The sequence below is a fragment of the Equus quagga genome, chromosome 9, assembly GCF_021613505.1.
Source record: "Equus quagga isolate Etosha38 chromosome 9, UCLA_HA_Equagga_1.0, whole genome shotgun sequence".
Classification (NCBI taxonomy): Eukaryota; Metazoa; Chordata; class Mammalia; order Perissodactyla; family Equidae; genus Equus; species Equus quagga.
In genome coordinates, this window is record NC_060275.1 from 67,201,434 (window position 1) to 67,229,141 (window position 27,708).

At 57.9% G+C, this 27,708-nt stretch overlaps 1 protein-coding gene across 5 annotated transcripts; it reads right to left on the minus strand.

Annotated features, from left to right (window-relative positions):
- Nucleotides 1-29: 29 nt before the first annotated feature.
- On the minus strand, nt 30-6,965 carry HOMER3 (homer scaffold protein 3). Of its 5 annotated transcripts, none has more exons than XM_046670863.1 (10): nt 6,782-6,965; nt 5,203-5,382; nt 4,966-5,122; nt 4,596-4,727; nt 3,401-3,508; nt 2,437-2,558; nt 1,980-2,136; nt 1,558-1,668; nt 1,393-1,479; nt 30-490 (listed from the first exon to the last, which is right to left on the minus strand). In XM_046670863.1, the coding sequence occupies exons 2-10, from the start codon at nt 5,214-5,216 to the stop codon at nt 299-301; spliced, it is 1,080 nt and encodes a 359-aa protein (XP_046526819.1). In that variant the 5' UTR covers nt 5,217-5,382; nt 6,782-6,965; the 3' UTR covers nt 30-298. The 5 variants fall into 5 exon arrangements, with proteins under 5 accessions (XP_046526819.1, XP_046526818.1, XP_046526816.1 ...); XM_046670862.1 differs by having other exon boundaries at nt 5,203-5,280; nt 6,782-6,964; XM_046670860.1 differs by lacking the exon at nt 6,782-6,965 and adding an exon at nt 6,348-6,745 and having other exon boundaries at nt 4,966-5,082.
- Between the last annotated feature and the right edge of the window lie 20,743 nt (nt 6,966-27,708).

Genomic DNA, 27,708 nt, shown 5'->3' on the forward strand with positions numbered 1-27,708 from the left:
TAGGGGCCCACACACCACACGCACACAGCCACGCTTACAAATGTAATCTGGGCACCAGCACGCGCCCCGGGGATTCTAGAAATTCTACACAATGGAAAGCTCAAAAACAGCCCCTGAGCCGTGAGTGGCCAGGGCCAGCTGGGGCGCCGTGGCCAGGCCCTCCCGGCTGAGTCCACCCCCGGTCCCTGCCAGGGCGAATGGCCCACTGTGCCGCCGGCGGCCCGGCCCGCACCCCAGGCGGGAATCGTTCGCGGAACACCAGCTCCCACGGCCCGGCTCCACGGGGCCAGCACCCAGCTCAGGGCGCACCCTCGGCCAGGCGGGCCAGGCCCTCTCGCAGCTCGCTCAGCTCGAACAGCCTGACGTCCAGCAGCTGTGCAGCCCGGCCCACCTCGGCCCGCGCCCGCTCCCGCTCGGCCCGTGCCTCCTCCAGGCTTCGCTCCATTGCCCGCAGCTGGTGCTCCAGCTCTGCGTTGCGGGTCTCCAGGTCCTGCAACAGGGAGAGGGTGGGCAGAGTTGGGGGCCCCAAAGTCTGAAGGGTCACCAACGCTGCCTGGGGCGTCCAGCGTCTGAGTGCCATCCCCACAGTTTCCACTCTGGGCCAAGCCCCTTCTGTCTCCAGGCCTCCTCCCTGACACCTCTGCCCAAGACATTCCCCAGCCCCCTGGCCAATCTGAATAGCATAGTACTAATCACATCCCTCTTCTGCTCAAAAAACTCCTGTGAGCCATCAGGCTGAAATGAAATCCACACCCTCTCCCTCCTTTCCTTGGTCATCCCAACTTAGCCTCACCAGCCTCCTTGCGGTTCCTTGAACACACTGACTTGCGCCCCACCTCAGGGCCTTTGCACATGCTGTGCACTCTACTGAGGAGACAATAAGGAACATTTCCTCAACTTCTCTCTCACCTGGACACTTTTGGGCACACCAGATCATTTAACATCTCCACCTGCTGGACTCACAGCACATGCCCCACGATTGTTTCTCAGATAAAATCTTCAGCAAAAGCCAGGCCAGTCAGACCTGGGTTCAAATGCAGGCTCCTGACCTCAGGCTGAGGAGGTGTGAAGACTTGATGGGGTCAAGTATGCAGATTCAGCGGGGACTCAAATATTGCTCGTTGAATGAATGGATGGCTATGAAACATCGTACTAACAACCACAGCTTACAACCTCCTGCTGTGCCTCAGACCTTCCATGCACCTAGTCTTCCCAATCCTTCCCAACCTTAAGCAGGTATCTTTCCAACCCCGTTTATAGGTGAAGAAACTGAGGTTCAGGGAGTCATATAGGTGCCCAGGACCCGCCAGGAAGGGACGATCCCAGGTCTGTCCCACACCCAGGCCTGGCTGCCCATGCGCGGTCACCCCACCCCATGGCAACCACACCCACCTGCACCTTCTGCTGTGTCTCCTCGCGCTCGGTGGCGTCCGGGGCCTCACGGGGCCCACTGGTCTGGCTCTTCAGTGTCTGAATCTCCTGGAAGAGAAGAGTTCCCAAGGTCTGTTCCGGGGGTCCCAGCTCCCTTACAGACACGCTCACACACTCAGTGCTCACCTGGTCCTTGGTTTGCACCAGGGCCTCCAGCTGCTCCAATGATTGGCCTGGCCCCTCCTTCTCGCTGCCTGAGGGTGGCTCGGTGGCTGCCTGGGCCTCCAGCTCAGCCACCTGTGTAGACAGTAAGGTCAGCACCTGACACCCCAGCCTGCACTCTCCTGACTCCTGGGCAATCAGCCTCCTGTTCACTCACCCCCTCCAGTTGGGACCACCACCCCACCGCTGGCAGGTAGGACTTCAGGGTCTGACAACCCTCTGAGGCTGGCATTATTTCAGACCCATGTCACAGAGCAAGAAACTGAGGCTCAGGAAAGTGACCGGCTGAGATCACACAGCCAGTCGGTGAACTCAGGACACAGAGGACGTGCCGGCACGTTGTGGCCAGGGCCACCTGGGGCTCAGCGAAGGCCGGGTCTCCTCACCCGCTGCCGCAGCCGCTCGGCCTCTGCACGCTGGGCCTCCAGCTGCTGCCTCCACTGGGCGGCGGCCGCGTTGGCCTCTCGCAGGGCGCCCGCCAACTTGTTGTTGCTGTCCTGCAGCGCGAAGAACTCGGCCTCCCACTGCACCTCGCCCACCGAGCTGCGGGGACGCGACGGTCGGCGGGGGGCGGGGTCGGGAGAGCGCGGGGCCAGGGGTGGGCGGCCCCGGGGACGCGGGGTGCTGCCGGGGCGGGGTCCCAGCAGACGCACGGTCCCAGCTCAGGGTGACAGTCGGAAGGCGCGGTGGGGCCGGCCCTTGGGGACGTGGTCAGCCACGGGGTCAGCCTCCTCCCCTTCCCGGGGCTCGGGTCCCCAGGCAGATCCGCCGCCCGTGCCACCCCGGCGGCTCCTCAGCAGCCCCTCCCCCGCCCTCCGTCCTGCCCCGCCCTACCCCCCTCACCCCTCGGACAGCATCTTCTTGAGCCGCTCTCGCTCTGCCGGGCCGGGGACGTCCGCGCTCTGGCTGCGGAACAGTTTCTCGTCCCCGGGGCCGTTGGCACTGACGAGGGGGCTAGGGGGCACCTAAGGGTGTGGGCAGAAGTGGGGTCACGGTGGGAGTGGCTTCAGTCAAGAACCAGTTAGGTCACGGTTGGGGGTCAGGGCTGATGTTAGCGGGGTCCTGACTGAGGACAGGGAGGTCCTCCAAGGCACTGGGATCCGAGTGTGCCCCTCACCTCCTCATCCACCCTCCATGGCTCCCCATGGCCCCTGGGCCGGAGTTTCAGGCTCTGCCCCCCTTGTCTGCTTCTCCTCTCACCACCCCCCAGGAGCCAACCTGATGTAGTTTGGTCTGAACCCACTGTGATAGTTGAAATCTGCAAAGGGGGAGCAATCTGACACCCCCCTGCTATCCCCCAACATCAGTGCCCTTTCCTGGGGCCGCATGTCAATATCCACTTAAGATACTGATGGGAAGCCCTTTCCACCAGCTGAATTCTTTATGAACCCACCTCACTGCCTAGACCAGGAGCCCTGAGGGCAGGGGCCAGCCTACTTTTTCATCTCTGTAAGCCCTGTGCCCAGCCCTGGGCCTGGCACACAGACGGTGGTCAATCAATTATGCTGAATACATGAATGGAAGAGAACGCCCAGGGCCAGTTCTTCACTCAGCCCTCTACTCAGCCATTTCAACTTCCAGGTCTCTATTCCACCATCTAGGCTGGTCTTCTGGCCTTCCCTGACACAAGGCCGCACCAGACCGTCTATGACACGCTCCCACAGCCCCCCCGCCCTCCTCCATAGTCCCTGCCATGGGTCTAGTTTTACATTGTCATTTGTGAGCATTTGGTCCTGGGCACTGGCACAGCATCTGGACCCCCCAATATCAGCTGAGTGCCTGGCGCCACGGGACAGGGAGTGCTGACCTGGTGGGCTGGGAGCCCCAGGGCCGGACTGGTGAGCTCCCCCCCATCCTGAGATTTCTCCCGGGCCAACCTCGCTGCTTCCTTCACTTCCTGGAACTTCTCAGCAAACTGAGGAAGGGGGGGCAGGAACAGACAGTCAGCAAACCCCCAGCCTCCTTCCCGAGGGCCCCCCCAGGACACCCCCATCCCGCACTGTCACTTTGGAAGCAACTTTAGGAACTGTGCGCATCTTCTCCTCTCATGAACCGGAAAAATGGGAAGAAGCTTTGGAAAATGACGCCCCAATGAGCAGAGTGGTATCAGTGTCAGGATGGGATGTCCACAGAGGTGCATGACATCGAGCCACCTTGAGAAAGAGATCCCTTTTCCTCTCAGTCAGGCTATTCCAGCAAGGAGGGCCCCAGCTGGGCGCTGCTCCGTCTGGAAGGCCTGCATGCTGTGAACACCCCTCTGGGATGGAGGGAAGGCAGGGTGTGGGCTCGGAGCCCGAGCGGCACCACAGCCAGTGAGAAAGTGACACCCGATCCTCATTTCTGTCACACTGATGTTTATGTCTACCACCCACTCCAGTTCCAGGTAGGGCAGGAGACAGTTTTTTTCATTTTAAAGTAAATTTCCTTCGTTGGAAAATAATTTTTTAAAGAAAATATTCACAGACATCCAACCACTTTTTTGTGCAAACTGGGGGGAAATGGCCTTTTCAAAAAATGGCCCAAGAGCAACGAATACCCACAAGGGAAAAAGCATTCCTATCTTATACCACTCACAGAAATCAACTCAAGACCCCAATGGGAAAAGAAAACTAAAGTTTCTAGGAGAAAAGAAGAAAATCATCATGACCTCAGCAGGACTCAGAGCGCCAGCCACACAGGGAGACAGTGGGTGAGACATAGCGAAGTCTAGAGAGGACACAGGGTGGGGCGATGGCGGAGGGAGTGCCAGGGTGTGTGGGGAAGCGCCCAGCCCAGCCCAGGCACCCAGAGAGGGCAGGGTGTGTCCTGAGATGGAGCAGGTGGCCAGCAGAGCTGAGACGTGAACCAGGGAGCGGGGAAGGGGCTTCTGGCTTGTCTGATTCTCTATGCCCATTCTGCAGGTGGGAAGATGGAGGCCCAGCCCCTTCCTAGAGTCCCCAGTGCATTCAGGAGAAGACCCAGGCACAGCCCTGTCCCTCCCACCACACACCCCCGAGACCCACCTGGGTCAGATGCTGCTCAGAAGCAAAACCCAGGCCGTAGACAGTGTTGGCACGACTGTCTGCCCACTGCCCAAACTTCTGGGAGGTTTTGGTAAAGGTCATGTTGGGGGTGACAGTGCTGTTGATGATGGCCTGGGGAGGGGGGAGCAAAGTTCAAGGTCGATGGGACTGGTAATAATGAACATGAACCCCCCTGGGGTATCACTTTGCATCAGCACCTTGGAGGTCCTCGCTCTGAACTATTTCAGGAGGAAGAGATAAGGCCCAGAAAGGGTCAGGGCTCCCCCTGGCACACAGCAAGGTAGCGACCATACCCAAGCCTGTCACGGGACCCCTGGCACCTGCCGCCCCACCCAGGCCCTGCCGGGACCTTGGCACCCCCGATGCTGATGATTCGGTAGACATTGCGGGTGGCATCATAGAAGTAGGAGACGGTGAGCGCGTGCTTGCCCGCCGGGATCCAGTTCCGCTTGGTGGCCGGGTCGATCTGGAACACATGCGCCCGTGTGCTGAAGATGGGCTGCTCCCTGCACAGGGAGAGGGTGCTCAGTGGGGCCGGGCGCCACCTAGGGGGCTCAGGGCCCAGCAGGTAGAGGCGGGGGCTCACCTGGCTGTGGACATTGGTCAGGTTGAGCTGGGTTCCAAGGGGCAGCCAGAGGGATGGCAGAAGCTCCTGGTTTCGCCTCTGGAGGGAGAGGGGGCCTGTGAGTGTCCCCCACAGGCCAGGCTGAGGGAGGCCATGCAAGTCCGACCTCAAGACCCACCACCAGGAGCACCATTCATAGAACTTCAATGAAAAGGGTGAAGGAGTTAGTCGCTCACTCAGAACGTAAAGACCCCGTGTCTCTCCATCTGGAGGCAGCCCCACACCCTGGGCAGGAGCCAGGGGGCCCCTGACACCCCAGGCAAACCTCTCCTCATCCTGGTCACTGGACCCCAGAGAAGCCCCCTCAGTCTCGGAGCTGGGCAGAGGAGGCCAAGGCCAGCTCCTACTTTCTGCCGCATTCACCCATCACTCCCCAAACCAGCGCCTCCGTCAAAAAGTGGGGCCTGGCCAGGCACCAAGTGGGAAACCAGTCCCCCAGTGGACCCACGGAGAGACCCCTCAGCCTCCAATCTGGGGCAGAGGCACACCTTGGAGACAAAGTCCAAATGCCCAGGACGCCTCCAGACTAGTTCAAAAGACAAGATGTAGCCACATAGGTCCACCCTGGTGCCCACTCTAGACGCCCGTCACCACTCAGTCTCGACACCATGGGGGCTGGGTGGGACCCTAGGTCCAGGAGGGACCTCGGGGAGGGGGAGGCAAAGCGGGGGAAGGGAGGCCCCGGCCCAGCCCTGTCCTGGGCAGCTGCTGTCCCGGTCACAGGGTCTGAAACCCGAGCCCCTGGGCGGGGGTGGGGCGGCAGCTTCGGCGGGGTTGGGGGTGGGTCCTGGGTCCCAGGAACTCAGGCCTTTCCGGCGGCACGGACGCTCCTGCCGCGACTTGCGGCGTTTGGGGAAAGTTACTCACCAGCTAGTCATGCGCTTCGGGTGCGGCGGGGCTCCCGGAGGGCCCGACCCCGCCCGGTGCCGGGGGTCCCCAATCGCGTGCGGGGGCGAAGCCCCACCCCATGCGCCCCAGTCCCGGGGGCCTGACATTCAGTCAGGATTGAGTCCCCACCGGCGTCAGGAGAGGGGCGCCCTGCGCGTACCCCAACTTCAGGAAGTGCAGCCCCCGACCCTGGAACTTCCAAGATCCCCGCGACGCACCCCGACTCCAGGTCCAGAACTTCGGGGACACATTATCTGTCTCCTCCAACCCCAGGTCCAGAACTTCGAGGATCCTCCGCGCCGTCCCCGACTCCTAAACTTCGGGGACCCCCTGCCACCCTTCCATCTCCAAGTCGGGAATTTCGGGGTGCCCTCGTGCCGCCCCCGCCTCCCAGATTCAGAACTTCGGAGACACCTTCGCAGCTTCCTCCAACGCCGGGCCCGGAACTTTGGGAACCCCTCGCACGGTCCCCTCCCCGACCCCGACTCCGGAACTTCGGGGCCCCCGCGCCCCCTGAAGCTCTGAACTTCGGGGCTCGCCGAGCCGCCCCCAGCCTCTGTGTCCGGAACTTCAGGGACCCCCCCGCCCTCCCCCCGGCCCGAGAACCTCAGGGTCCCCGCGCCCCCGCGCAGGCTCGGCTGGCCCGGCTCACCCTGCCAGCTCGGCGCCCCGCGAGTGTCCGGGCGCGAGTCGGGTGGGCCCCCGGCGCCGACTCCCCGCAGCCCGGCGCCCCGCTCGCTCGCTGGCTCCGGGGCCCGCGCCCTCCGCGCCGCCCTCCGCACCGCCCGCGCCTTTGTCTGCGCCGCCGCCGCCGCCCGCGCCGCCTCCGGTCCCATCGCGGCCGGTCCCGACGCGGCCGCCGCCCGCCCCGCCTCCCCGGGCCCCGAGGCCGCCCCGCAGCGCCCCCTGCCGGCCTTCGCGGCGGGGGGGGAGGGGAGAGCCGAGTGGGGAGGGGGTTAAGGACAGGGAAGAGGCCCAGACCCCGAGACAGAGAGACGGGGAGAGACACAGGAGACGACAGACAGAGACAGAGGTGGACAGTGGGGAATGTGGCCTCATTCTCTCGTCAAGGGTGGCCCTAACCCTCCAGATCACTGCTGCCTTCTGCCCTTAATGAGAGTCAGGTTCCTCTCCACCTGAGGGAGGTCCACGGGCAGGAGCACATCTGTCACTTTGGTGGGTGCAGGGCCTGCACACAGTAGGTGCTCAGTGCGTGTCGCCAGGAAATGGAAGACGGCTGGGCAGAGAGGGGGCTGCAGGAGGCTGAGAGAGGTGAATTACTAATGGGCGTTTAATGGGGCTTGATCCCGGGCGCTGGCTCAGAATGCTTCCTGCCTGCCCAACCGCCCTGATCTCCAGCCTGGGGCTTCTGTCTCCCCCTGAGACCACCGCAGCAACGGCAGTGATGGTTAGATTACGATGACTGTCGCTGTATCACAGGGTCCCGGAATCCAGGAGGGAGGGAGTGTGAGGGTCCAGTTGCCACCCAATGGGTGAGTCCCCTGGGTCTGCCACCTCTAGCTAGAGGAGCCCACCCCTCACACATTTGCCAGGAGGGGCTCTTTCTGAACCTGAGCCAGGCACGGGCTCCCCAGGCCCCAGCCCTCCTGGGGGCCCACTTGTCGGTCCTGCAGCTGCCCTCTCTCTGGAGATTCCTCCAGAGCCACAGAGAGCCAGGTCGTCAGGGCAGTGGGCAGAGCCCGGGGCTCCTCATGAACCATGGCCTGCAGTTCCCACAAGCTCCGAGCCTCGGTTTTGAGCTTTCCAACAACTTCGGAGGGTTTTGCTCTTCATGTCCTCTGCTCACATCCCCTCTCCCTGTTCTTTTATTTCCATTTCCCCTGACGGGAATCACACGTCTGAGCTGCTAGCTGCCTTCAGATGACCTTGAGGGAACTCCAGGTCCTGACATTCCTGGGGACTTGTTCCAGGCCAAGATCTGAACTTTGCTCCCTCCAGGCCTTTGCCCAAGCTGTTCCCTCCACCTGGAATGCCCCTCCCACAGCTGTACATTCTTCCTAGTCCTTCCGGGCTCAGCTCCACTGCCGCCTCTCCTGGAAGCTTCTCTGGCTGTCCTGGGCTTAGAAGGGATCTCCCCCTCACCTGCCTCACAGCCCCATCCCTTTCTGTGAGATCCCTATCCGTGTTACCTGGTTATTACCTCTGGGTGCTCCTAGAGCCCCAGCCTCGCCTAGCACAAGAAGGAAACTGAGGCACCGACTCAGTTTCCCCAGCTGCTTCTAACTTCACAAGGCATCTGCACAGGCAAGGGATTTGGCTGCGCTCTCAGGCCCAAAGCCACGAAACGCTTGAACACTGTGGGGAACAAAGAAAATACCGTCTGTTCTGTGTAGAGAGTGACTTTTCCTTATTACCAAAAAAATGATTTAAAAAGAAGTAACTGGAAAGGTCCTGGCAGGGTTAAGGCTTCTGGAAGCCACTCAGGGTGTACTGAGTGCTGGCAGGCTGCAGAGCTGGGGCCACATGGCTATTCTATGGGGGCAGCTGGGGGAAGGGCAGTTGCCTTCCTGCTTGTGTGGGCAGAAGGCAACAGCATGAGGGGGAACGAGCCCCCCTCTCAGACCTCCAGGAGAGGCTGGGATGGGGTTGGCCTTGAGCAGCCCCAACCTGAAGTTGTCTTAGTCAAGTCTAGACCGAAAGAATGGCTTTATCAGTATGGACCTCAGTTTTCTTGCCTGGAGAATGGGCTGATGCTCACAGGGCTGGGGGTTGTGGGGGAGGAGGCAAGGAGGATCCAAGCAACAGTGGCAGCTCCTCACTGTCCCCTGGGTATAGATGGGTATGGGGCTGCCTGAGCCCCCTGCTGCCTGGGCGTATCCTTGCAGGGTGGCTGGCTAGAAGCAACAGCATTCCCTTGGGGTTGCGGAAGAACATGAGGGAAAGAGCTCTGTGTCACAGGAGGAGCCAAACAGGGACTAGGACAGCTTGTCCAGCTGTAGGGAAGCTGCATTTGTGGAGTGGCTCTTACGGGTCAAGCACTGGCCTCTGCCCAGTTAAATCTGACCCAACCTTTGGACTAAAACTAAATCCTCTGTCCTCTCTGGGGAGTTCCTATCCCACCAGATCAGGGTAAGTCTGTCACTCTTCCCAAAGCTACATGCCCGACGACATGGCACAGGTCACAGCAGCCACTTGGATTTGTTATGGCCTGATTTGGTTACTCTCCACCTCTTCTGTGGCTCAGCACCCAGAGCAGGTCTGACCTGCAGCAGGAACTCTGTAAACGCTTCCAGAAGGAGGGGCTCCCGAGGCTCAGCCTTGGTCCTTGGTGTTCTTAAGTCACATAAGCCAGGGAGTGAATCCCAGACCTGCCTCTTACCAGCAGTGTGAGCCTAAAGAAGCCACTTTCCCTCTCTGTGCCTTAGTTTTCCCATCTGTAAAATGTGCATAAGAATGGTGCCCACTTCTGAGGTTTCCTGTCAGGATCCAGTGAGTCCTTGCGTGAAGAGAGCATGACTCTAGGAGTTTAATAAATACTTGCTACTATAAACATATGTATTCTTGGCTGTCTGGGCATGTGGTATTGATCCTGGACCAAATTCCTTTTTTTTTTTTTTAAAGATTTTATTTTTCCTTTTTCTCCCAAAGCCCCCTGGTACATAGTTGTGTATTTTTAGTTGTGGGTCCTTCTAGTTGTGGCATGTGGGATGCCGCCTCAGCAGGACTTGATGAGCGGTGCCATGTCCGTGCCCAGGATTCGAACCAGAGAAACCATGGGCTGCCAAAGCAGAGCATGCGAACTTAACTGCTCGGCCACAGGGCCGGCTCCATGAGCCGAATTCTTAATATTTTCTCTTTCAGGAGTTGACGGGTCCCAACCAGGCATGAACTCTTGAGGACAGAAATGGGTCCAACCTGGTATGATATCTTCTAAATCTTTAGTTATGGTCCCCTTATGTGCCCCTCCAGCCATCTTCCTCTTTCTCCCCATTCCACTAGCCATGGCCAGTTGGACCAGCCACCAGACCTTGTCCTCCTGGAAAACTCCTATTCATCCCTAAAAGCCCCACCTCCAATGCCTTCTTCTCCAAGAAGCTCCCCCCTCCTCTCCCTCTGGACTCTTCCTTCCTTCTGGTCTAACCTTGACCCCAAGAGCCTGGGGGTGTCTGTGTTCAGCTCTGATTCTCCCAGCAGGAGTGCACCTGGAAGTGTGCAGGCACTGAGAAAGCCTGAGGCTTCCCTTGGGCTTGGCATCTCCCCGCATTGGACGGACACATGGGGCTCATGGCAGAGGAGAGTTAGATGACTCAAAACTGGTGATTCTTCATTATTTGAAAGTGACCCCGCCTTAAATTTAGATCCAACTCAACTTCCCCCCAAGGCCAAGTTTAATTCATTAAACAAACAGCCCCCAGGAAGTGACAGAGCCAGGCCTCTCAGGCCCAGGCATGAAGGGGCTGGGGGTGGGATCCGGCTCTGGGTTATGGACTTGAGTTCCAGGACCAGGGCGGGTTGGGGGTGGGGGAGGCCGACCTCAAGCCCCCTCCAAACTCCAGACCTGGATCTGCGGTTCGGTTCCCACAGACCTCATTACCCTAATTCGCCACATGCACTAATTACCTCCACGGTGCCAGGTGGCTGGGCGGGGCTGCCCCACTTTGGGGAGGTAGGTCGGCCCAATTATTTTTGGCTCTGTCGTCCTTGAGGGCTCCGCCACCCGCCTGTGTGAAGGGCAGAAAGTGGGGCAGCGGAATCGCGGTCACATCAGGAGAGACACTGGGAGACTTGGGGGTCAGTCGTGTTGGCCCAGGAGCTCCCTGAGCAGGGGGCTTTGGACCCGAGGCCTGAGGGTCTTTGGCATCCATCTGGAGGCAGCAAGATCTGGAAGGGCTGGGAATCATCCAGCTCCACAGGGGACTGGTCTGGAGGCCTGTTTTAAGTGTGGCACCATTGGTGGGAGAGGATGGGCGTGCAAATCCTCACTCCCACCAACTTGATGGGTGTTCCTGGGCATGTGACCTTCTCTTTTTGCACCTTTTCTGAGGAATCAAATGAGGATAATAACTTAGAAAGAGTGCTCTGGGCAGAGGGCATAGCATGTACAAAGGCCCTGAGGTGAGGATGGGCTGGGTGTGTTGGCAGAACAGCAGGGAGGCCAAGATAGCCAGAGCAGAGTGAGTGGGAAGAGATTAGGGGACACTGAGGGCTAAGGGAATCCCAGAAGCCAGGTGGGACCTCACAGGCAGTGGTGAGGTTCATGGGTTTCCCTCTGAGTCAGGATTCTCCTCTCTGGGTACTGGGGAGCTATGGGAGAGTTTGGAGCCAGAGAGGGAGGGAAGTGATTAGCTTTATACTGCAGGCTCCAGGCCAGGTGTCAGCTCTTGGGAGAGAACTAGATGTCTGTGCATGTGCAGAAAGCGGACAGAGCCTCCCTTTCTCTGAACTCTGTTTCCCCATCTCGGGTAGAGGCCTGAGGCTTGGACAGCCCCAGGACACACTGGACCCTCAGCCAGGGAAACTCCCCTCCCCCCAAACTCCCAAATTCTGGCCCAGCATTCTTCATGGCCTCCCCTTCGCCTGCCCTCTCCTCCTACTCTCCTTCTGGGGCCTCGAAGGAACAGCTGTGGGAACAGAGAGCGGGAGGCCTCAGGGAAGGCGGCACGGAGGGGCTCCGGGGGCCGTGTTCCTGCTTGGTGACAGCCCACGCGGGGCCGCTGGGTGCCGAATGTTCTTGCAGGAACGGGGTGACTCAGATGCTGCAGTCTCCTCCCTCGGTCTGCTAAGGGAGGCCATTCCTGGTCCCCAGGCGCAGGCTGGAGGCAGGATTTGCCTCTCCAGGCTGCCCCGGACCAGCGCCCCCCAGGGGTCCCTTCAACTGGCATTGTCCCCTTTCCTGCTCCGGTGCCTCCCGCGGCTCTCCTGTGGGCTTTAGAAGAAAACCCAGCTCCTCATTGACGTGGCCCAGCTGCTGGACCCCGCTCTGAGCCTTTGCACCAGCCTCTGCCTACAGCCTGGAATGTGAGCTTCGACGCTCCCTCTTCCCTGAAGCCTTCCCAGACTCGCTCCACTCTCTCGACCCTGACCCCACAGGATGAGGTGGCATCTGCATCCGGCTTTGCCCCCACCCCAGACGGGGGTCTCCTTGGAGTCCCGGCTCAGGCAAGGCCTCTCAGGGGCCCCACTGTCACCCGGTGTGGGAGGGCACAAAGAGGACACTGGGGGAGGAGGACACCTGCCGTGGCAGCCCAAGCCTGACGGTCTGCCTCCTTGGCCCAACCTCTAACCTCATTTTTATAGAAGATGAAACTGAGGCTCAGGGGGCTTAAGCCACTTTCTCAAATTAAAAACTGGCTGGGAGGAAAAACTGGACCTCAAACCTGGGCCCGAGAGGACAGGCCTGGCACCCTGCAGCCTGCAGAGGCTCAGCCGCCCATAGGAGCGGGAGGGGGCATTCACCTGGCTGCAGGTCGACCTGTGCAGCCGGGGCTCAGACCCAGAGGTCCCACAGCCCGTCTCCATGGACACACTGGGGGCCTCCCTGCGCCCCTGTTTCCTCCTGCATAAGATGGAGGTTCCTCATCGCTAACTTGTGTTTACTGAGCACCTACTAGGCGCCAGCCCTGTGGGAGGCCCTGCCTCAGCGCACTCTAGCTATCTGGGGGACAAGATGGATGACAAACAGGACCAAGTAGGATGACTTCTGACAGCATTTTTTGAAGGAAGGAAAACTAGGCAAAGCAACAGGCAAAGAAGAGTGGTCGGCAAAGGCTGCTCTGAAGAGCTGGTGATTTGGGGGAACCGCATGTGCAAAGGCCCTGTGGGAATATGCTCAGTCCTTGCAGCAGCACTGAGGAAGCCCGTGTGGCCAGAGCAGGGTGAGTTGGCGGGGAGAGTGTGGGGCCATGTGGGCAGGGAGCTTCCCAGGATGGGTCACAAGGAGCCTTATGGGCCCCAGAGAAGAGTGTGGACTTTATACTTAGAGCACTGGAGAGCCATGGGAGGCTTTTGAGCAGGAGAGGAACATGATCTGCTTTTACACTTTTAGATAAGATTGACCAGGGCGCCGCACGCGAATGGACTGGGGTGATTCTGACGCTTTCCTCCTCGGTCGTCGCCGTGCAGAGGGCATCCTGGGCTGTGCTTGATAAGCAGATGATGTTGTTTTTAGCACTACTGTTACATCTTTGCAGAGGGCCGCAGGCTCTGACCTCGGACCCCTCCCAGGGAGGAGGCCCCTCTCTGTAGCTCCCTTGTGCCTTGCCTGGCTCCGTCTCTCTCACAGGTCCTGGATGCTGGCCCCGGCCTTATCGCTGAAATCTCACGCCTCCCACCCCAGGGAAACATCTGTTTCCCTGAGCGAGGATCCTGCAGCCCCAAGGGAGGTCACAGAGGAGGCTGCTGTGCCGCGGGCTGGAGGAGGAGAGCCACTGATGGACAGAGAGTGGGTTGCACATTGGGCACCGCCCGCACACACAGGGGAGACACTCTGCACAGGCTGCAATCAGGGGCCTCGGTTAGAGTCCTGCCCTGTCTTATTCTAGCTGGGGGGCCAGAGAGCAGCAGCCAGGCCTCCGGGGCCTGAAGATTCCTCCTGAGAGGGGAATGACAGCATGGCACCAGAGAAACGCTTCTCGCTGGACGGAGCAGGGCAGCATAGCCCACATGACTTGCAGGGCCCGGTGCAAAAGGAAAATGCAGGATGCCTTGTCAAAGAATTATTCAGAACTGTAAGTCAGTGACATCAGAGCACTGAACTCAGAAGCTGGCCCCTGGTGGAGCTTCTGCTGCCCCCTTTTACAGCTGGGGAAACTGAGTCTGAGAGAGGAAAGGGTGCCCAAGAACAGAGGGACCCATGGAGACCCTCCCACCTCCCGGAACAGTGGCAAGTGTGTTGAGTGTAGGGGGGCAGCTGGGACTCAGCCTCCTTGTCACATCTTGGGAACACCAAAGGTTGGGATTGCAGAATTCTGGGAACTGTGGTTCCTGCTTCTCGAGACCCCTTAATTCTCTGTTATAACTAATCCCAAAGCGAACAGGGACGAGGGAGCTGAGTCTGGGGAAGGGGTGTCAGTCCCACCACATCTCAGGCTCCCCGTCACATCATGGGGTCCCTGAGGCTTGGCATTTGTCCTTGGGCCCAGCAGGATATGTCTGGTGGCTGGGCTGAGTCCTTGGGGTGTCCCCGCTGGTCTGGGGGCACCTTCCAGGGAGGCGATGAGCAAGGGCAGGAGGGAGGAGGGGCTGAGGGGCCCCCACAGGGCCTGCCAAGGGGTGACTGGTCCTGAGTCAGCTGTGGGGGGCAGGGCCTTCTCCAGGGCCTGGGGCGCGCAACTCCTGGTCCCTGCACCAGGCTCCGGGTCAGGGACTGAGGAACAGGAAGGCAAACACAGATGTGTAGACCTTGGAGAGCAGCCGCTCCTGGGACTGCCCTGCGGGCTGGGCCCTCTCTCAGGGGGACCTCTCGGAGCCCAGCTGGGAAACCGCAGTGGTGCCCATGCCCAAGACAGACAGGGTGCAGCTGGCCAGGGAGACCTGCAAGTCACACCTGCCGGTGCCCTCCACCGCCTGGCCGTTGTAGCACTGGCCTCCATGGCGGTGAGCAGATGCCTGGAGTCACGTGGGAGGAGGAGCCAGCCCTTGAAGAGCCACCTGTAGCGACCAGGCTGGAGAAGGGGCTGCGATGCCCAGGGTCCTGTGGCCCGCCACCACCCTGACATTCTCCACTGGGCTCTGGGGAGTAGGCTGAGAGGGACACCTTAGAGATTGTTGAGGCCCAAGACCAAGCTCTGTCTTTTTACCCCTGGATCGTTCACCCGCTCACCCATCTGCCCATCTATCCATTCGTCCATCTAACCGTCCACACACCCGCCCACCCATCCACTACCAGTCTATCCCCACCCACTTATCCACCACCATCCGCCTCCCTCCCACAGGCGCAGCATCATCCATCATCCACCCCCGCAGCTCCAACCATGCGGTCCACCCAGCTCTTGCCCCACTTCTCAACCTAACACACTTCTACTCATTCTACAAGCCCCAACTCTCTGTCCCCTCCCCCATGCAGCCCTCCAGACAGAGCGCCTGGCCCAGGCCTGACTCCATGGAGCTGAGAGCGAACCTATCTGTCTCGGCCCCCCCAGACTGTGGGCTCTTTGAGGGTCATGGGATGATGCTTCCTGGGGGCCCAGCAGCACCAGTGTGAGGTGGGACTGAGGAGAAGCCCACCAATTTCTGCTCACGGCCTGTTGAGGAGTCACACAGGCATCTGTGTAGGGTGCAGTCCCCCCACCAGTAAGGAAGACACAGTCATAGGAGCCCAAAACATGGCCACAGGGAAGGAAGGGATCCAGGCTCGGCCTGCATCCACTCAAGGGAGCAGAAGGAGCTCCAGGGGCAGACATCTTTCACTGTCACTTATGTGCTGTGTGACATTGGGCAGGTTACTTTACCTCTCTGAGCCTCAGTTCCCCATCTGGAAATCTCTTCATCTCAGCTGCATGTTTTGCAGAAGCCCAGCTCAGCGCCAGACCCCAGGAGCTGGGCTGTATCAACTCCACTCCGTGCGAGGCCAGGAGGAGCCGGCTGGAGGGCAGAAGGGGCGGCTGGGAAGAGGGACTGCCATGATGGGAGGTGGGGAGGGCCTGGGACACACGCATACGGTTTCTAATAGAATCAGCTTTACATGTTTTCTCTCCTGATTGCCAAAGTAGTATGTGCTCAGTGCAAAAACAGTTTCAGAAAACAGACAAGCATAACATAAAGAATCTAAATAGGCCCCTTGTCATAGCATTTAATTCCCTGAACACATTTTTATTACTCACTTATGAAGTGTCTTGTGCTCACTGGTAACTTAAAAGACATTGGCAGGGGCTACCCCGTGGCCGACTGGTTAAGTCCACGCGCTCCGCTTCAGTGGCCCAGGGTTTCACTGGTTCAGATCTTGGGCGTGGACATGGCACTGCTCATCAGGCCACGCTGGGGCAGCGTCCCCCATGCCACAACTGGAAGGACCCACAACTAAAATATACAACCATGTACTGGGGGGATTTGGGAGAAGAAGGAGAAAAATAAATAAATAAATAAAAGACATTGGCAAAGGAAACCGGTGACCTTCAGACAGCGGCCCTGCCCTTGGCCAGCTGGCCCACGCCGGGTCCTCCATCAAGCTCTGTTGAGTGCATGAAATTTTAAAAATAAAATCAACACTCAGAAATCACTGATCCTAGCATGATGGTCTATTTCATTCTAGATTTTTTATTTCTCTTTTCTTTTCTTAGCCAAAGTGGAATCACACTGTACACATGATTTGTCAGTGGAGGCCCACTTCCCACACCCAGCAATACCAGTCTCCCCTCTTGTGCTGAAAGGCTTCATAATCGTCCTTCTGGGGGGCTCTTCCTTGATTTATTAAACTGATCCCTTATGGTTGGGCATCTAGGTTGCTTCCTTGAGGAACACTTTTTGGGGAGAGCCTTCAAAGTGGAATCACACATTTTCAAGGCTTTTGATGGAAATTTGGGGCCACGTCACCTTCCATACTTCCATTTGGGATGCCCATATCTCACCCTGCTCCTAGCAGCCATGCGTGAATGTGTCCATTTCTCTGAATGTCGGACATCTGCAAATAAATATTAAAGACATTTGCTTTGCAAGATGTGAATTAAAATTAGAGGCCCCCCAAGGCAGGGATGGGGAGTGACTGCTTAACAGGTATGGGGTTTCCTTGGGGGTGGTGAAAATGTTCTGGAACCAAACAGAGGTGGGGGATGTACGACATCATGAATGTGCTGAATGCCACAAAATTGTACACTTTAAAATGGTCAATTTTATGTTATATGAATTTTACCTCAATAAAAAAAAATCAGAGACCCCAACCTGGGGTCTCTGGCTTCCAGAAAGTTCCCAAAACTCTGCTCAAATGTCACCTCCTCCAGGAAGCCTCCACTCATCCCCACAGTCAAACCCCCATACCCCTCCAGCATTCTCCATTTGTCCTCTAATTTGTCTTCATAGTGCTGATCACTCCCTGGCATCATTTCACTCATTCATTCATTCATTCATTCACTTATTCACTAGCCCAGCTGGGCACACAGTAGGTCCTCAGTAAATACTTGTTGAATAAATAAACGTTTACGAAACAATAGTCACAACCCAATTATTGCTATCATGTCCAACAAAAAGTCCAGACACAATCCGTAACCGAGGGGTCCCAGCCAAGCACGAAAATGCAAAATCCACCAGAAAAAGGCATTCTGGCAAAGGTGGGAGTCCCTGAGGGCGGCACACAGTCCTCACCTCTCTCCACTTGTCTGTATTTTCCTCAATTTCTGTCTGAAAAGCTGGAGGGCAAATGAACCGTGCGTGTTTAATCATGTAGAGCGCGGCAGGTGGACAGGAGCTTCCCCAGGTGGAGGGAGCGGCAAGGGAGGATCCTCGGCGATGACCACTGGGGCGCCCCAGCCCCAGGAAGGGGCCTCTGGGCCTTGAGTGGCCAGGCAGCAGGGCTTGGCAGGGGGAAATGGCCGGAGGGAGAAGGGTCACCCTCGCTCGTGGCTTGAACCACACCTGCAGTTGTCCCCAAACACAAAGCCGCAGCTCTGGGGACCCCTCGGTTGGTCTTCCTGGTCCCTGGGCAGCATTTACACTGTCTGGACAGAGCTTTTTTTAACCCAACATAAGCCCTTGGTGGGGACTGGCATGGTAGGTAGCAGGGGCGCCTCTCCATCCTGTGTCCACCTGCCAGCCGGAGGACAGACAGACGCGCTTCCCTGCTGTACGCCAGAATTAACCCGCTGAAAAACAGGGAGGCTGCGGGCTGCGGGGCCTGCTGGCCTCCATCCTGCCCTCGTCAGCTGCAGGACTGAGTTTCCGAGGAGTGGTCAATAAAAACAGCACTCAGTGCCAGGCGGCCTGCGTGCAGTAGGTGCTCAATAAACGCTGCTAGCGGTTGTGGTTCTTACAGGCCCTGTGTGACCCAGCTCGGCCCTCTCTCCTGCCGTCCCCTCCAGGGCAGTGACACGGGCCAAGGGCGCACCTGGAAATCCCCCCAGCCCCTTCCCACCTTTGCCCTGCGGGTCCCTCCTGGGGACGCCCTTTCTCCTTCCCCACTGGCAAAACCATGCTCAGCCTTTGAGGCCACTCACCGCCTGCTCCCGAGCGGGACAGGGTGACCCTGGCTTTCAGGCCACTGGACACTGGTCAGTTATCCTTGTGGGCGCACAGGAGAGAGTGGTTAAGACAGCTGAGGAACTGAACGCAGCCCGAATGCCAGAGTGCTGGGAGGCCTCGTCCCTGCTGTGACCGGGAGTGGGACGCCCTGGGTCGCTGACTCAGCGGGCTGGCCAGGACTGGGGGAGGGGGCTGCGTGTACCTGGCCGCCAGGCCGGGGCGCCTGGTCAGGGGAACACAGTGGGCAAGGTCCGGGGCCCAGGAGCAGTGAGGACGGGTCTCAGGCCAGCGCTTGTCAGGGCAGAGCTGTGGCGGCCTCAGCACTGAAGGAAGTTATGCGCTCAACCCTGAGGACACCAACAGGAGGCCTTGGCGGCCAGGGCTGGGACTACTGAGACGCAGGCTGCCTCTCATCTCCAAAGTCGGGCTCCCTCTGCGGCCAGGCAGCCTTCGGCAAGGTGGGTGAGCAGTGAGCACAAGGACCTCAAGCCTCCTGTCTGGCCTCCCCCGGGCCTCCCAGCCTTGGTGGGGCCCTGCACAGGGGACAGGCCTTGAGACGGGCAGGGCCGGGACAGAGCCCTTTTGTCATCCCTGAGGGGGCTGGGGAGCCACGAAGGGTGTGAGAAGGGGAGGTCGGCCAGGTTGGCCCTCTGGGGTGAGCTTGGCCCAGGGACCAGGGAAGGAGGCCAGGAGGGGTCTGGGTGGGAACTACAGAGGCTGTGGGAACAGCAGGTGGCATGTAGCCAGAACTGAGGAGGCAGATTGGCAGGATCAGGGTCCTGAGTGGACCTGGGATCAGGAGGGAGAGACATCAGGGCTCTGCCTGGTGACCAGTTCAGGGGCCCGGGAGCAGGCAAGGAGGATGGCCTGAGACCCAGGATGCTTTAGGCACATGTGGCACTGAGAGAGGGACACTCAGGGAACTTCAGGGCTGAGATTCTAGCAGGCAGGTCCCTTCCCAGCCTGCAGGCCTGCAGACCACATCATGGGGCATGCAGTCGGTATTCAGTAAGTGTTTGCTGGGAGACAGCCAAGAAGGCTGCACACACAGGGAGGTCCCGGCCCGGGGGCCGGGAGGGTTATTCAGCATGCATTGAGGCCTACTGTGTGCCAGCCCTGGGCTGAGCCTGCGATGCTACTGGGGACAAGTAGAGACCTGGACCTGTCCTCATGGAGCAACAATCCAGTGCAGAAGATATAGTCAGAAAAATGAATGTCTAAGTCTGAACAGAGCTATTTGGAAAGAAAAGAACTGGTTCTATGAGATCTTCTATTAAGTGGCCTGACCTCGGCTGGCGGAGCTGGGGAAGGCTCCTGGCGGGTAGCTGGAGCTAAGGGATGGAGGAACTGGGTGAAAGGGGCAGACATAGGAGAAGGTGCTCCTGGAAGAGGGCAGTGGACGTGCAAAGTCCAGCAGAGGGAACCAGGTGCACGTCAGTGGGACCAGACAGATCGAGAGGGGCCTGAGCTCCTATAGGGGTGGGGGCAGCGGGAGGGCCAAGATAGGGCAAGGTCTTGGCAAGGAGTTGGGGTCTTTTTCCTATTGGGCTGGGGGGGGGGTCACAGGAGGATTTGGAGAAGCCCCCTGCGGCCCAAGTAGGGAGTTGCAGGAGGGTTGGAGGCAGGGCTGGGGGCCTTGGGGAGGACCCTGGGCAGCACCGGGCAGGGGTGCAGGGAGGAGAGAAGTGGGCAGACTTGGGGTGTCTTTGGACTGAAGGGATCAGTCGTGCTGAGGGAGAGACTGGCCATGGATCAAGTTGATGACCGAGGAGGTGGTGGCCTTCCCTCCTGGGGAGACATTTCCATGGAGCCCACAGCCTGGGGGCCACGCAGCCTCTCACATAGTGGCCATCTCTCGTTGGTGGCGTGGGCCTTGGGCAGACACCCGTCATCTGGGGGCAGGACACAGCAGTGGGGAGGTGCTTGAGACTTTGCTGAGAGCCAGCCTGTCCCACAGACACCATGGGGGGAACCTGGGCCCACCCTGTGCTGGCTGTGTGACCGGGACAGCTGCACACCCTCTCTGGGCCTCAGTCCTTTCAGCTACATGTTGGCATTGACGCCAAGAGCCAGGGTCGGGGAGCATTCACCAAGATGAAGTGTGAAGGGCAGCCACTGGCAGGGGCTCCTCTGTGCTCCTAGCAGCTGTCCAGCTCCCAGAGCCATCGCTCTGGCCTCAGCCCACTTTGTCCACCTGTGGGGCTGGCTGGAAGTGCCAGGTCCTCCCTGGGGTGGGACCATTCTGCCAGGTATGCTCCACGCTGTCTCCTGGAGGTCCTCAGTGGGACTGAGCGCCTGTTGCCCAAGGTGTCACCTGCAGGGCTCCCTCCCTCCTGGTCTTGGGTCCCCACCCCTCACTGGGGCTTTCTGGGGTCAGCTTCTGGGGGTCCCAAACTAAGACAGGCTCCAAAGCCACTACTGATAACGAACAGTTAGCAACTGAATGCCACGGGCCTGGATTGCTCATTCATCCTACAGCTGTTTAAAGAGGACTCCCCGCGGGGCTGGCCCCGTGGCCGAGTGGTTAAGTTGGCGCGCTCCACTGTAGGCCGCCCAGTGTTTCCTTGGTTCGAATCCTGGGCGCGGACATGGCACTGCTCATCTAAACCATGCTGAGGCAGTGTCCCACATGCCACAACTAGAAGGACCCACAACTGAAGAATATACAACTATGTTCTGGGGAGGCTTTGGGGAGAAAAAGGAAAAAAAAATTTTTTTAAATCTTTTAAAAAAAATAAAGAGGACTCCCCGCCCCACCACCCAGGCTTTGGGGAGGAGGGGGGTGGGGCAGAGCTGAACCTTCCGGCTCCCCCAGCTCTGCCCAGCGGCCCAGGCTGTAGGTTTGGGCTGTGAGTTGGGAGTGATGTGTATTTTGGGGGCAGACTGAGGAGAGCCAGGCCCACCCCAGCCAGCACTCGGTTTCAGGAGAGTTCTAAACTGCCCAGCTATGGGGCGAGGATTCCAAGTTGGCTTCTCAGCCCCTCCCTCCGCCAAGTGCCCCATAAACGGCAGGTAAGTCGCATTCTGCTCCTCCCCCACCCAGCCCCAGGTAGGCCCTCAGAGGCCCAGGTGGGGAGGAGTCTGCTAACTGGAGGACCAGGGCAGCTCCCCGCCCACACACACACCTCCTGGGCGTGGGCTGCCCAGCCTGCCCCTCCCGGGGCCTCCCACTCCAGCCAGGCTCAAAACGCTCCTCAAAAGCGCCAGCACATGCCAGCCTCCAGGCCCCGACAGGGCAGTGCCCTCTGCTGGAACGCCGGAGGTCTGGCCGGGGCCGTCGGTGGCTTAGGATGAATGTTCCCAGGGTAAGGGGGGACCAACCAGGGATGACTGAGTAGGTTCCTGATGCTGCCGAGGGAAACCCTCATTTCTAAAGCACCCACTATGCGCTGTCTTCAAGTCCAGACGGGTGATTCCCCTTTGGCCTCGCCACAACCTCAGGGGCCCATTTTGCAGATAAGGAAACTGAGGTTCAGTGCCCGCCCTGGGCCCTCGACCTATTGGCTTCTCCTTCAGCTTCAGCCCCCTTCGCCCACGGCCTGTTTCCTCCCGGACGAACTGAGCGAACAACCCCGAACATCTATTGAGCGCCGGTTGCATGCTGAGCGTCCAACCTGCTTCCTCAAAGTTCGTCCTCCCAACAGCCCACAATGAGTGGGTAAACTGAGGCACGGAGCAGTTAAAGAGCTTGCGCAAGCTGACACAGCTGGGAAATGAGGGGCCAGGTTTTGAGGAGGGCGCTCCACCCGCATCCATTGTACAGAGGGGAAAGCTAAGGTCCCGAGAGGTGAAATAACATGCCCGAGGTCACACAGCAAGGAGGTGCAAGGGCAGGTCTTGGGTGAGGCTATTCCTGTGTCCACTATATAGAGGGAGAAGGAGAGGCACAGAGAAGGTCAGCGGGATGCCAGGAGAAGACCTGAACTCGGGACGCACCTGGTGGGGCGGGGCTACTGGCGCCTGGTGGGCGGAGCCATGGGGGAGGCTGGGGGCGTGGTTGCCCCATTTGGTGGGCGGGGCTGGTGGAGTTGCACCGCGCCTGCGCGGGGGAGGCTGTGCTGGGGCGAGGGTAGGCGGGGTGGCCGCGGGTGGGCGCGCGCTGCGGCGTCAGCTCTGGCAGCTCAGTGGAGCGGTCGCAGCAGGGGCTGCCAGGCCACGTCGTCCACGCTGGGGGAGGGGAAGAGGGCCTGGCCTCGGCTCCTCGTCAGGGAAATGCCGCCTCGATCTTCCCCTCCTGTCTGCGCCCCACTCCCCCTTGCCTCTCTAGGTCTCAGTCTTCACATCTGACAAATGGGTGCGCCGTACCCAAGCCAGAGGGGAGCTTTTGTGCACCAGAGCTGGTCCCTTCCCTGCGCCCCGGTGGCCTCAGAATAAAGTCAGACACCCCCTCCACCCTCACCTCCCTTCACTCTCTCCCTCAATCACTCCGGTCCAGCCACAGGCATCCCTGCTGGTCCTCACACAGAACAACACACCCATCTCAGGACCTTTGCACATGCTGGTCCCTCTTCCTGAACCGCCTCCCCTCAGCTCTTCCTCCTGACTGGCTCCGGAGGTCTCAGCTCAAATGCCACCACCCTGGCCAAAGTAGCCTCCCCTCCCCCCAGTTTCAAATCCATGAGAGGAAAAAGGATGTAGGGTTAACTGGATAGTCATACAAAAAAGTGTAAAATCAGGTCTGTACCTCACCGGGTGTAGTAGGATAATTCCTAATGGATCAGAGAGTCCTTGTAAATACGCACCCTACAGGCATTAGAAGACGACATGTGTATATTCCCCTACAGTCTGGGAATGGAGAGCACTTTCCTAGTGACCATTCAGAGCCCAGGAATAAGAAGGGAAAGTATGAATGTGTCTGTGATTGTGTAAAATAAAGCTTTTTCATGTCAACAGATATCATTAGTAATGTAAAGTGATAGACGATTGATGCGGGCTCGGCGAGCCGAGGAGTCGAAAGAAAGATTTCTTGGATTCTCAAGGTCTGGCAATAGTGCTCTTTTATTCAGAGAACAGCATGGAGAAGCATGGGGACAGGACCCATGGGCAGGAAGAGCTGCAGTGTGTTGAGGGTTAGAGCTAAATTTATAAGGCATAGGTGGGTGAATTATTTCTTTACAAGACAAAGGAAAGATCATGAAAAAAATTGTTAAAATGGTATCAGAGCAGGTTTAATCTGGTTATTGGGTGGTCCTATTAACTTTGGCTAGGAATCAGGTCGGATCAGGTCAGGACGTCCTACGCTTCCCAGAGGATGATATAGATCTGTACGTAGGGCAGGACGCCTTGAACGTTTCTCCCTGGGGCAGCCTTGATCCTCATCAATGATGAAGTAGGAAAAACCTTTGCAACTTGTATCACAGACAAAGGGTTAATATGCTTAATATATAGTTTCCAAAAATGAAGAAAATCAACTATGCTATGCAGAAAAATGGTAAAGATCACAGTAAATAAATGCAATAGCCCTGAAAACATGCTCAACCTTGCTCTAATAAGAGAAATGCAAATTAAAACTACACAGAGGGCACCCTCTTTGCTACCTTCTCTATCCCTTCCTCCTTCTTGCTGCCTGGAATGCAGATGTGACAGCTGGAACTGAAGCAGCCATCTTGGACCATGAGACATTAGGCATGGAGGCCAAGATAAAAGGAGGCTGAATCCAGAGGACTTTGTGTAGCAGTTACCATGTGTGCCCTGCACCATCTACCTCTGGAATTTTATAAGACAGAAACTAATTTTTCATTTTGTTTGGAAAAAAACCCCATGGAGATAGAAGTGTGACCCTACATCCTTGGTAAGGCTGTGCAGAAACAGGTACTCTTGTTCATTGCTGGTGGGAATGTAAAATAGTATAACAGTGTGGTGATGGAGGGGAATGTGGAAGTACGTGACACATCTACGTGTTCATTTACCCTTTGAATCAGCAATCCTATTTCTAGGGCTCTATTCCAAAGACGTGTGCAAAATGCACAGTAATAACAGAGACTGGAAACAATCTAGAGGGGTGGGGGAATAAACTCCCCCTATACCCACCCAGCAGGGTGCATGGCTGTACCATGGAGTGAGGAAGAGCTCATATTACCAGAGTCATCCCAAAGGTCCGTTAGAAAGTGCTGGGAGCAAAGTAGAGAAAAGTTCATGTCCTATGTTGTCATTTATCGGATGGAGATTACAAATGTATATTCATGGGTTTATCTTTAAAATGGAAGAATAAACCTCAAAATTTTAAAGGAAGAAACAGGACGAAAGGGACAGGCGCTAAGCTGACTTCTCAGAGTTCGTCTTGTCATGTAAATGTGACTTTAGGACCCTGTAAATGTTTTACACTTACAAAACAAAATCAAATGAGAGAGAGACAGGGAAGCCGGAAAACTTGAAATCAAAATGCAGCAAATGAACATAGCTGTGTTCTGAGTTGGTGGCTCAGTCCCACAGGCAGGAATTATTTCAGACGAGTTTAAAACACAGTCATTTGAACGCAGAACACAGTACGTTCCCTCGTGGGCTGTACCCCAAGGACAAAAAGAACTGTGAAAAAATCTTAAGCTGTTCTTGACAATCATTGTATTAGTGACAATATTGCTGTTGCTATTCTGAAACTATTACATGTATTTTAAAAATAAAGCAATAAGTAAGTTTGTTAATGTTAGGAACCAAGATTTTCAGTGTTGGAGGAAGATGTACAAATGTAAAAGCGGGAAAGTTAAGTAAAATTCTGCAAACCTAAATAATTGAATTGAAAATTAGTGGGAACACAGAATGTACTGTCTCTTAAGCAGCAGCAGCCGCCCTGGCTCCGTCCTCTGAAGAGGCCTGGAGGCGGCAAGCACTCTGCTGCCGGCGTGGCCTCTGAGCACCACTGCCCACCGCCCACCACCGGAGCCGGAGCCTCGGCTGCTGGAGGGAGGGCTGCTTCCGGCAGGAAATGGGCAGGAAATGGGCCAGAGGAGTCGGAAGCACCTCATGAGACCAGAAAGCAAGGAAGCTTCTGCAGATCAGGGTCGTGTCAAAGGAGCGAACCCTGAAGGGTGCCCGCTAGCTAAGATGGGACAAGTGAGCAAGGTTGGGAATGAGGACCCCGTGGACTGAAGCATGTCAAATGTGTTAAAAATCCACGTGTTACTACAACTAGAATATTCAACTATGTACTGGGGGGCTTTGGGGAGAAGAAGAAGAAGAAGAAAAAAGATTGGCAACAGACGTTAGCTCAGGTGCCAATCTTAAAAAAAACACAATATCCAGGAGGTCATGTTGTTGCTCAAAGGAAAGAATCAAGGCTGGAGGGAGGGAGAGAAGGAAGAGAGGAGGGAAGGAGGGAGGGAGGGGAGGGAGGGAGGGAGGAGGGAAGGAAAAGAGGAGGGAGGGAGGAGGGAGGGGAGGAGGGGGGGGGGGGGGGGGGGGGGAAGAGAGGAGGGAGGGGAGGGGGGAGGGAGGAGGGAGGGAGGAGGGAGGGAGGGGAGGAAGAGAGGAGGGAGGGGGGCTGGGAAGGAACAGGGGAGGGAGGGAGGAGGGAGGGAGGGGACAGGGAGGAGGGAGGGAAGGATTTCCGGTGTCTGACGGAAGGTTCAGAATCGTCTCACTTCTCTACAGTCTGGGCCCATGCGCCTAGCACTTGTGCATTCAGAAGCAGGCGTGTTTGGGAGCTTTCGCTGTGGTCCTGAAGGGCGTGGTGCCTGCCTGTGCCCCCATGCCCCCAACCCCGCCCCTCCCCACCTCTCCTCTCAGGAACACCCGGGCTTTTCCCCTCCCCGCTCTGTGCCTCAGGGTGGGCAAGGTAACCGTCCTGAGCCTAGGGCCCCCTGGGCCCATCCTCAGCCTGTCCTGTGAGGTCCCAGAGGCATCACTCAGAAGACCCCAGCCTCAGCTCCCTCCTCAAGGCTGGGCAGCTAGGGAAACCTCTCTTGGCATCTGGGCTTCCACCACGCTCAAGATCCTGTAGGTGTTCTCTCCCTGGGGTAAGGTGGGGGTGGGAACGCAGAGGCCCAAATTCCCCGTCTTCTTTCCAAGTGGGGGTTCTGGAAGGGCAGTGGGGCCCAGACAGATGAAGCATCCCCCTGGGGCCGGGGGAGGGGTGGCGGAGAGGAGCGCGGAGCTCTGCAAACTAGGAGCGGAAAGGAGGCCTGGAGCCTGGAGCCGGACCCCGGCTTCGTTCAGCATCCGTGAGGCGTCAACAGGCCTCCTGGCTCCCCAGCCACCCCAGCCAGCACGGGTGGAGGAGGGCGGAGGAGGTCACACTTATCATTAGGCCTGTCTTCCAGAGAAGGAACTGAGGCTCACAGGGCTAAGCCAGCAGAGTCGGGCCTGAGCGGCACCCTGCCCCTCCCGCCCTGGCCCTGCTGGAGATGCCCAGCAGGCGTAGCCCCAGGGACTTCTCTGAATGGGGAAGGTGTCAACAGTCCAGCCTGTAGCTGGGCCTCCATAGGGATTCTTGTCACTTCTGGTCCATTAACTGCTACAGTCCATTCACTCATTCATCCATTCACTCCTTCATCCTACAAAGATATTTTGAGGCCTAACCGTGTCCTGGGCCCTGGGCTGGAGGGGCTGGTACAATAAACATAAAGGGCAAATATATAAACAAGGAGAGGTCACAGGGCAATATGTACTGAGAGAGACATCCAACAGGACATGGGGGATGGAGAGCACTACTGTCTCCAGGATGGGCAAGGAGTCCCCTCCAAGGAGGGGACCTTTGAGCTGAAACCAAAAAGAGGCAAAGAAGTCAGGCACACTGAGATCAGGAGGAAGGGCATCTCACGTGGAGGGCATAGTATGTGCAAAAGTCCTGAGGTGGAAAGGATCTGGACGTGTTTGAGGAATGTTGAGGAGGATGCTGAGGCTGCAGCAGGGTGAGCGAGGTGGAGAAGAGGCCAGGGAGATGGGCAGGGGCCTCTTTGGGGGCTGGAGGGAGTGGGGGCTTCTATTCCAGGATGATGGGAGCCACGGGCAAGTTTTGAGCAGGGGAGTAACTTGGTGTGTTTTGTTTTGTTTTGTTTTTTGAGGAAGATTAGCCCTGAGCTAACTACTGCCAATCCTCCTCTTTTTGCTGAGGAAGACTGGCCCTGAGCTAACATCCATGCCCATCTTCCTCTGCTTTATATGTGGGACGCCTGCCACAGCATGGCGTGCCGCACAGTGCCATGTCCGCACCGGGATCCGAATCGGCGAACCCCAGGCTGCCAGAGTGGAACGTGCGCACTTAAGCGCTACACCACCGGGCTGGGCCCCTTGGTGTATTTTTTAAGTTCTGGAAAGCTCCCTGTGGCTGCTGTAGGGAGAAGGCACTGGGGGGTGGTGGTGTCAGGGAGACCAAAGATGAGCTGGGGCAGCCTCGAGGGAGAGAAGGCCTGCGTGAATGGGGCAAGGGGTCATGAGAAGTTGGCTAAGAGGTGGAATGTCCTGGAGGCCGAGGGAGGAGAGGAGTCTAAGGGGACTCCTGGACGTCAGGGTGTT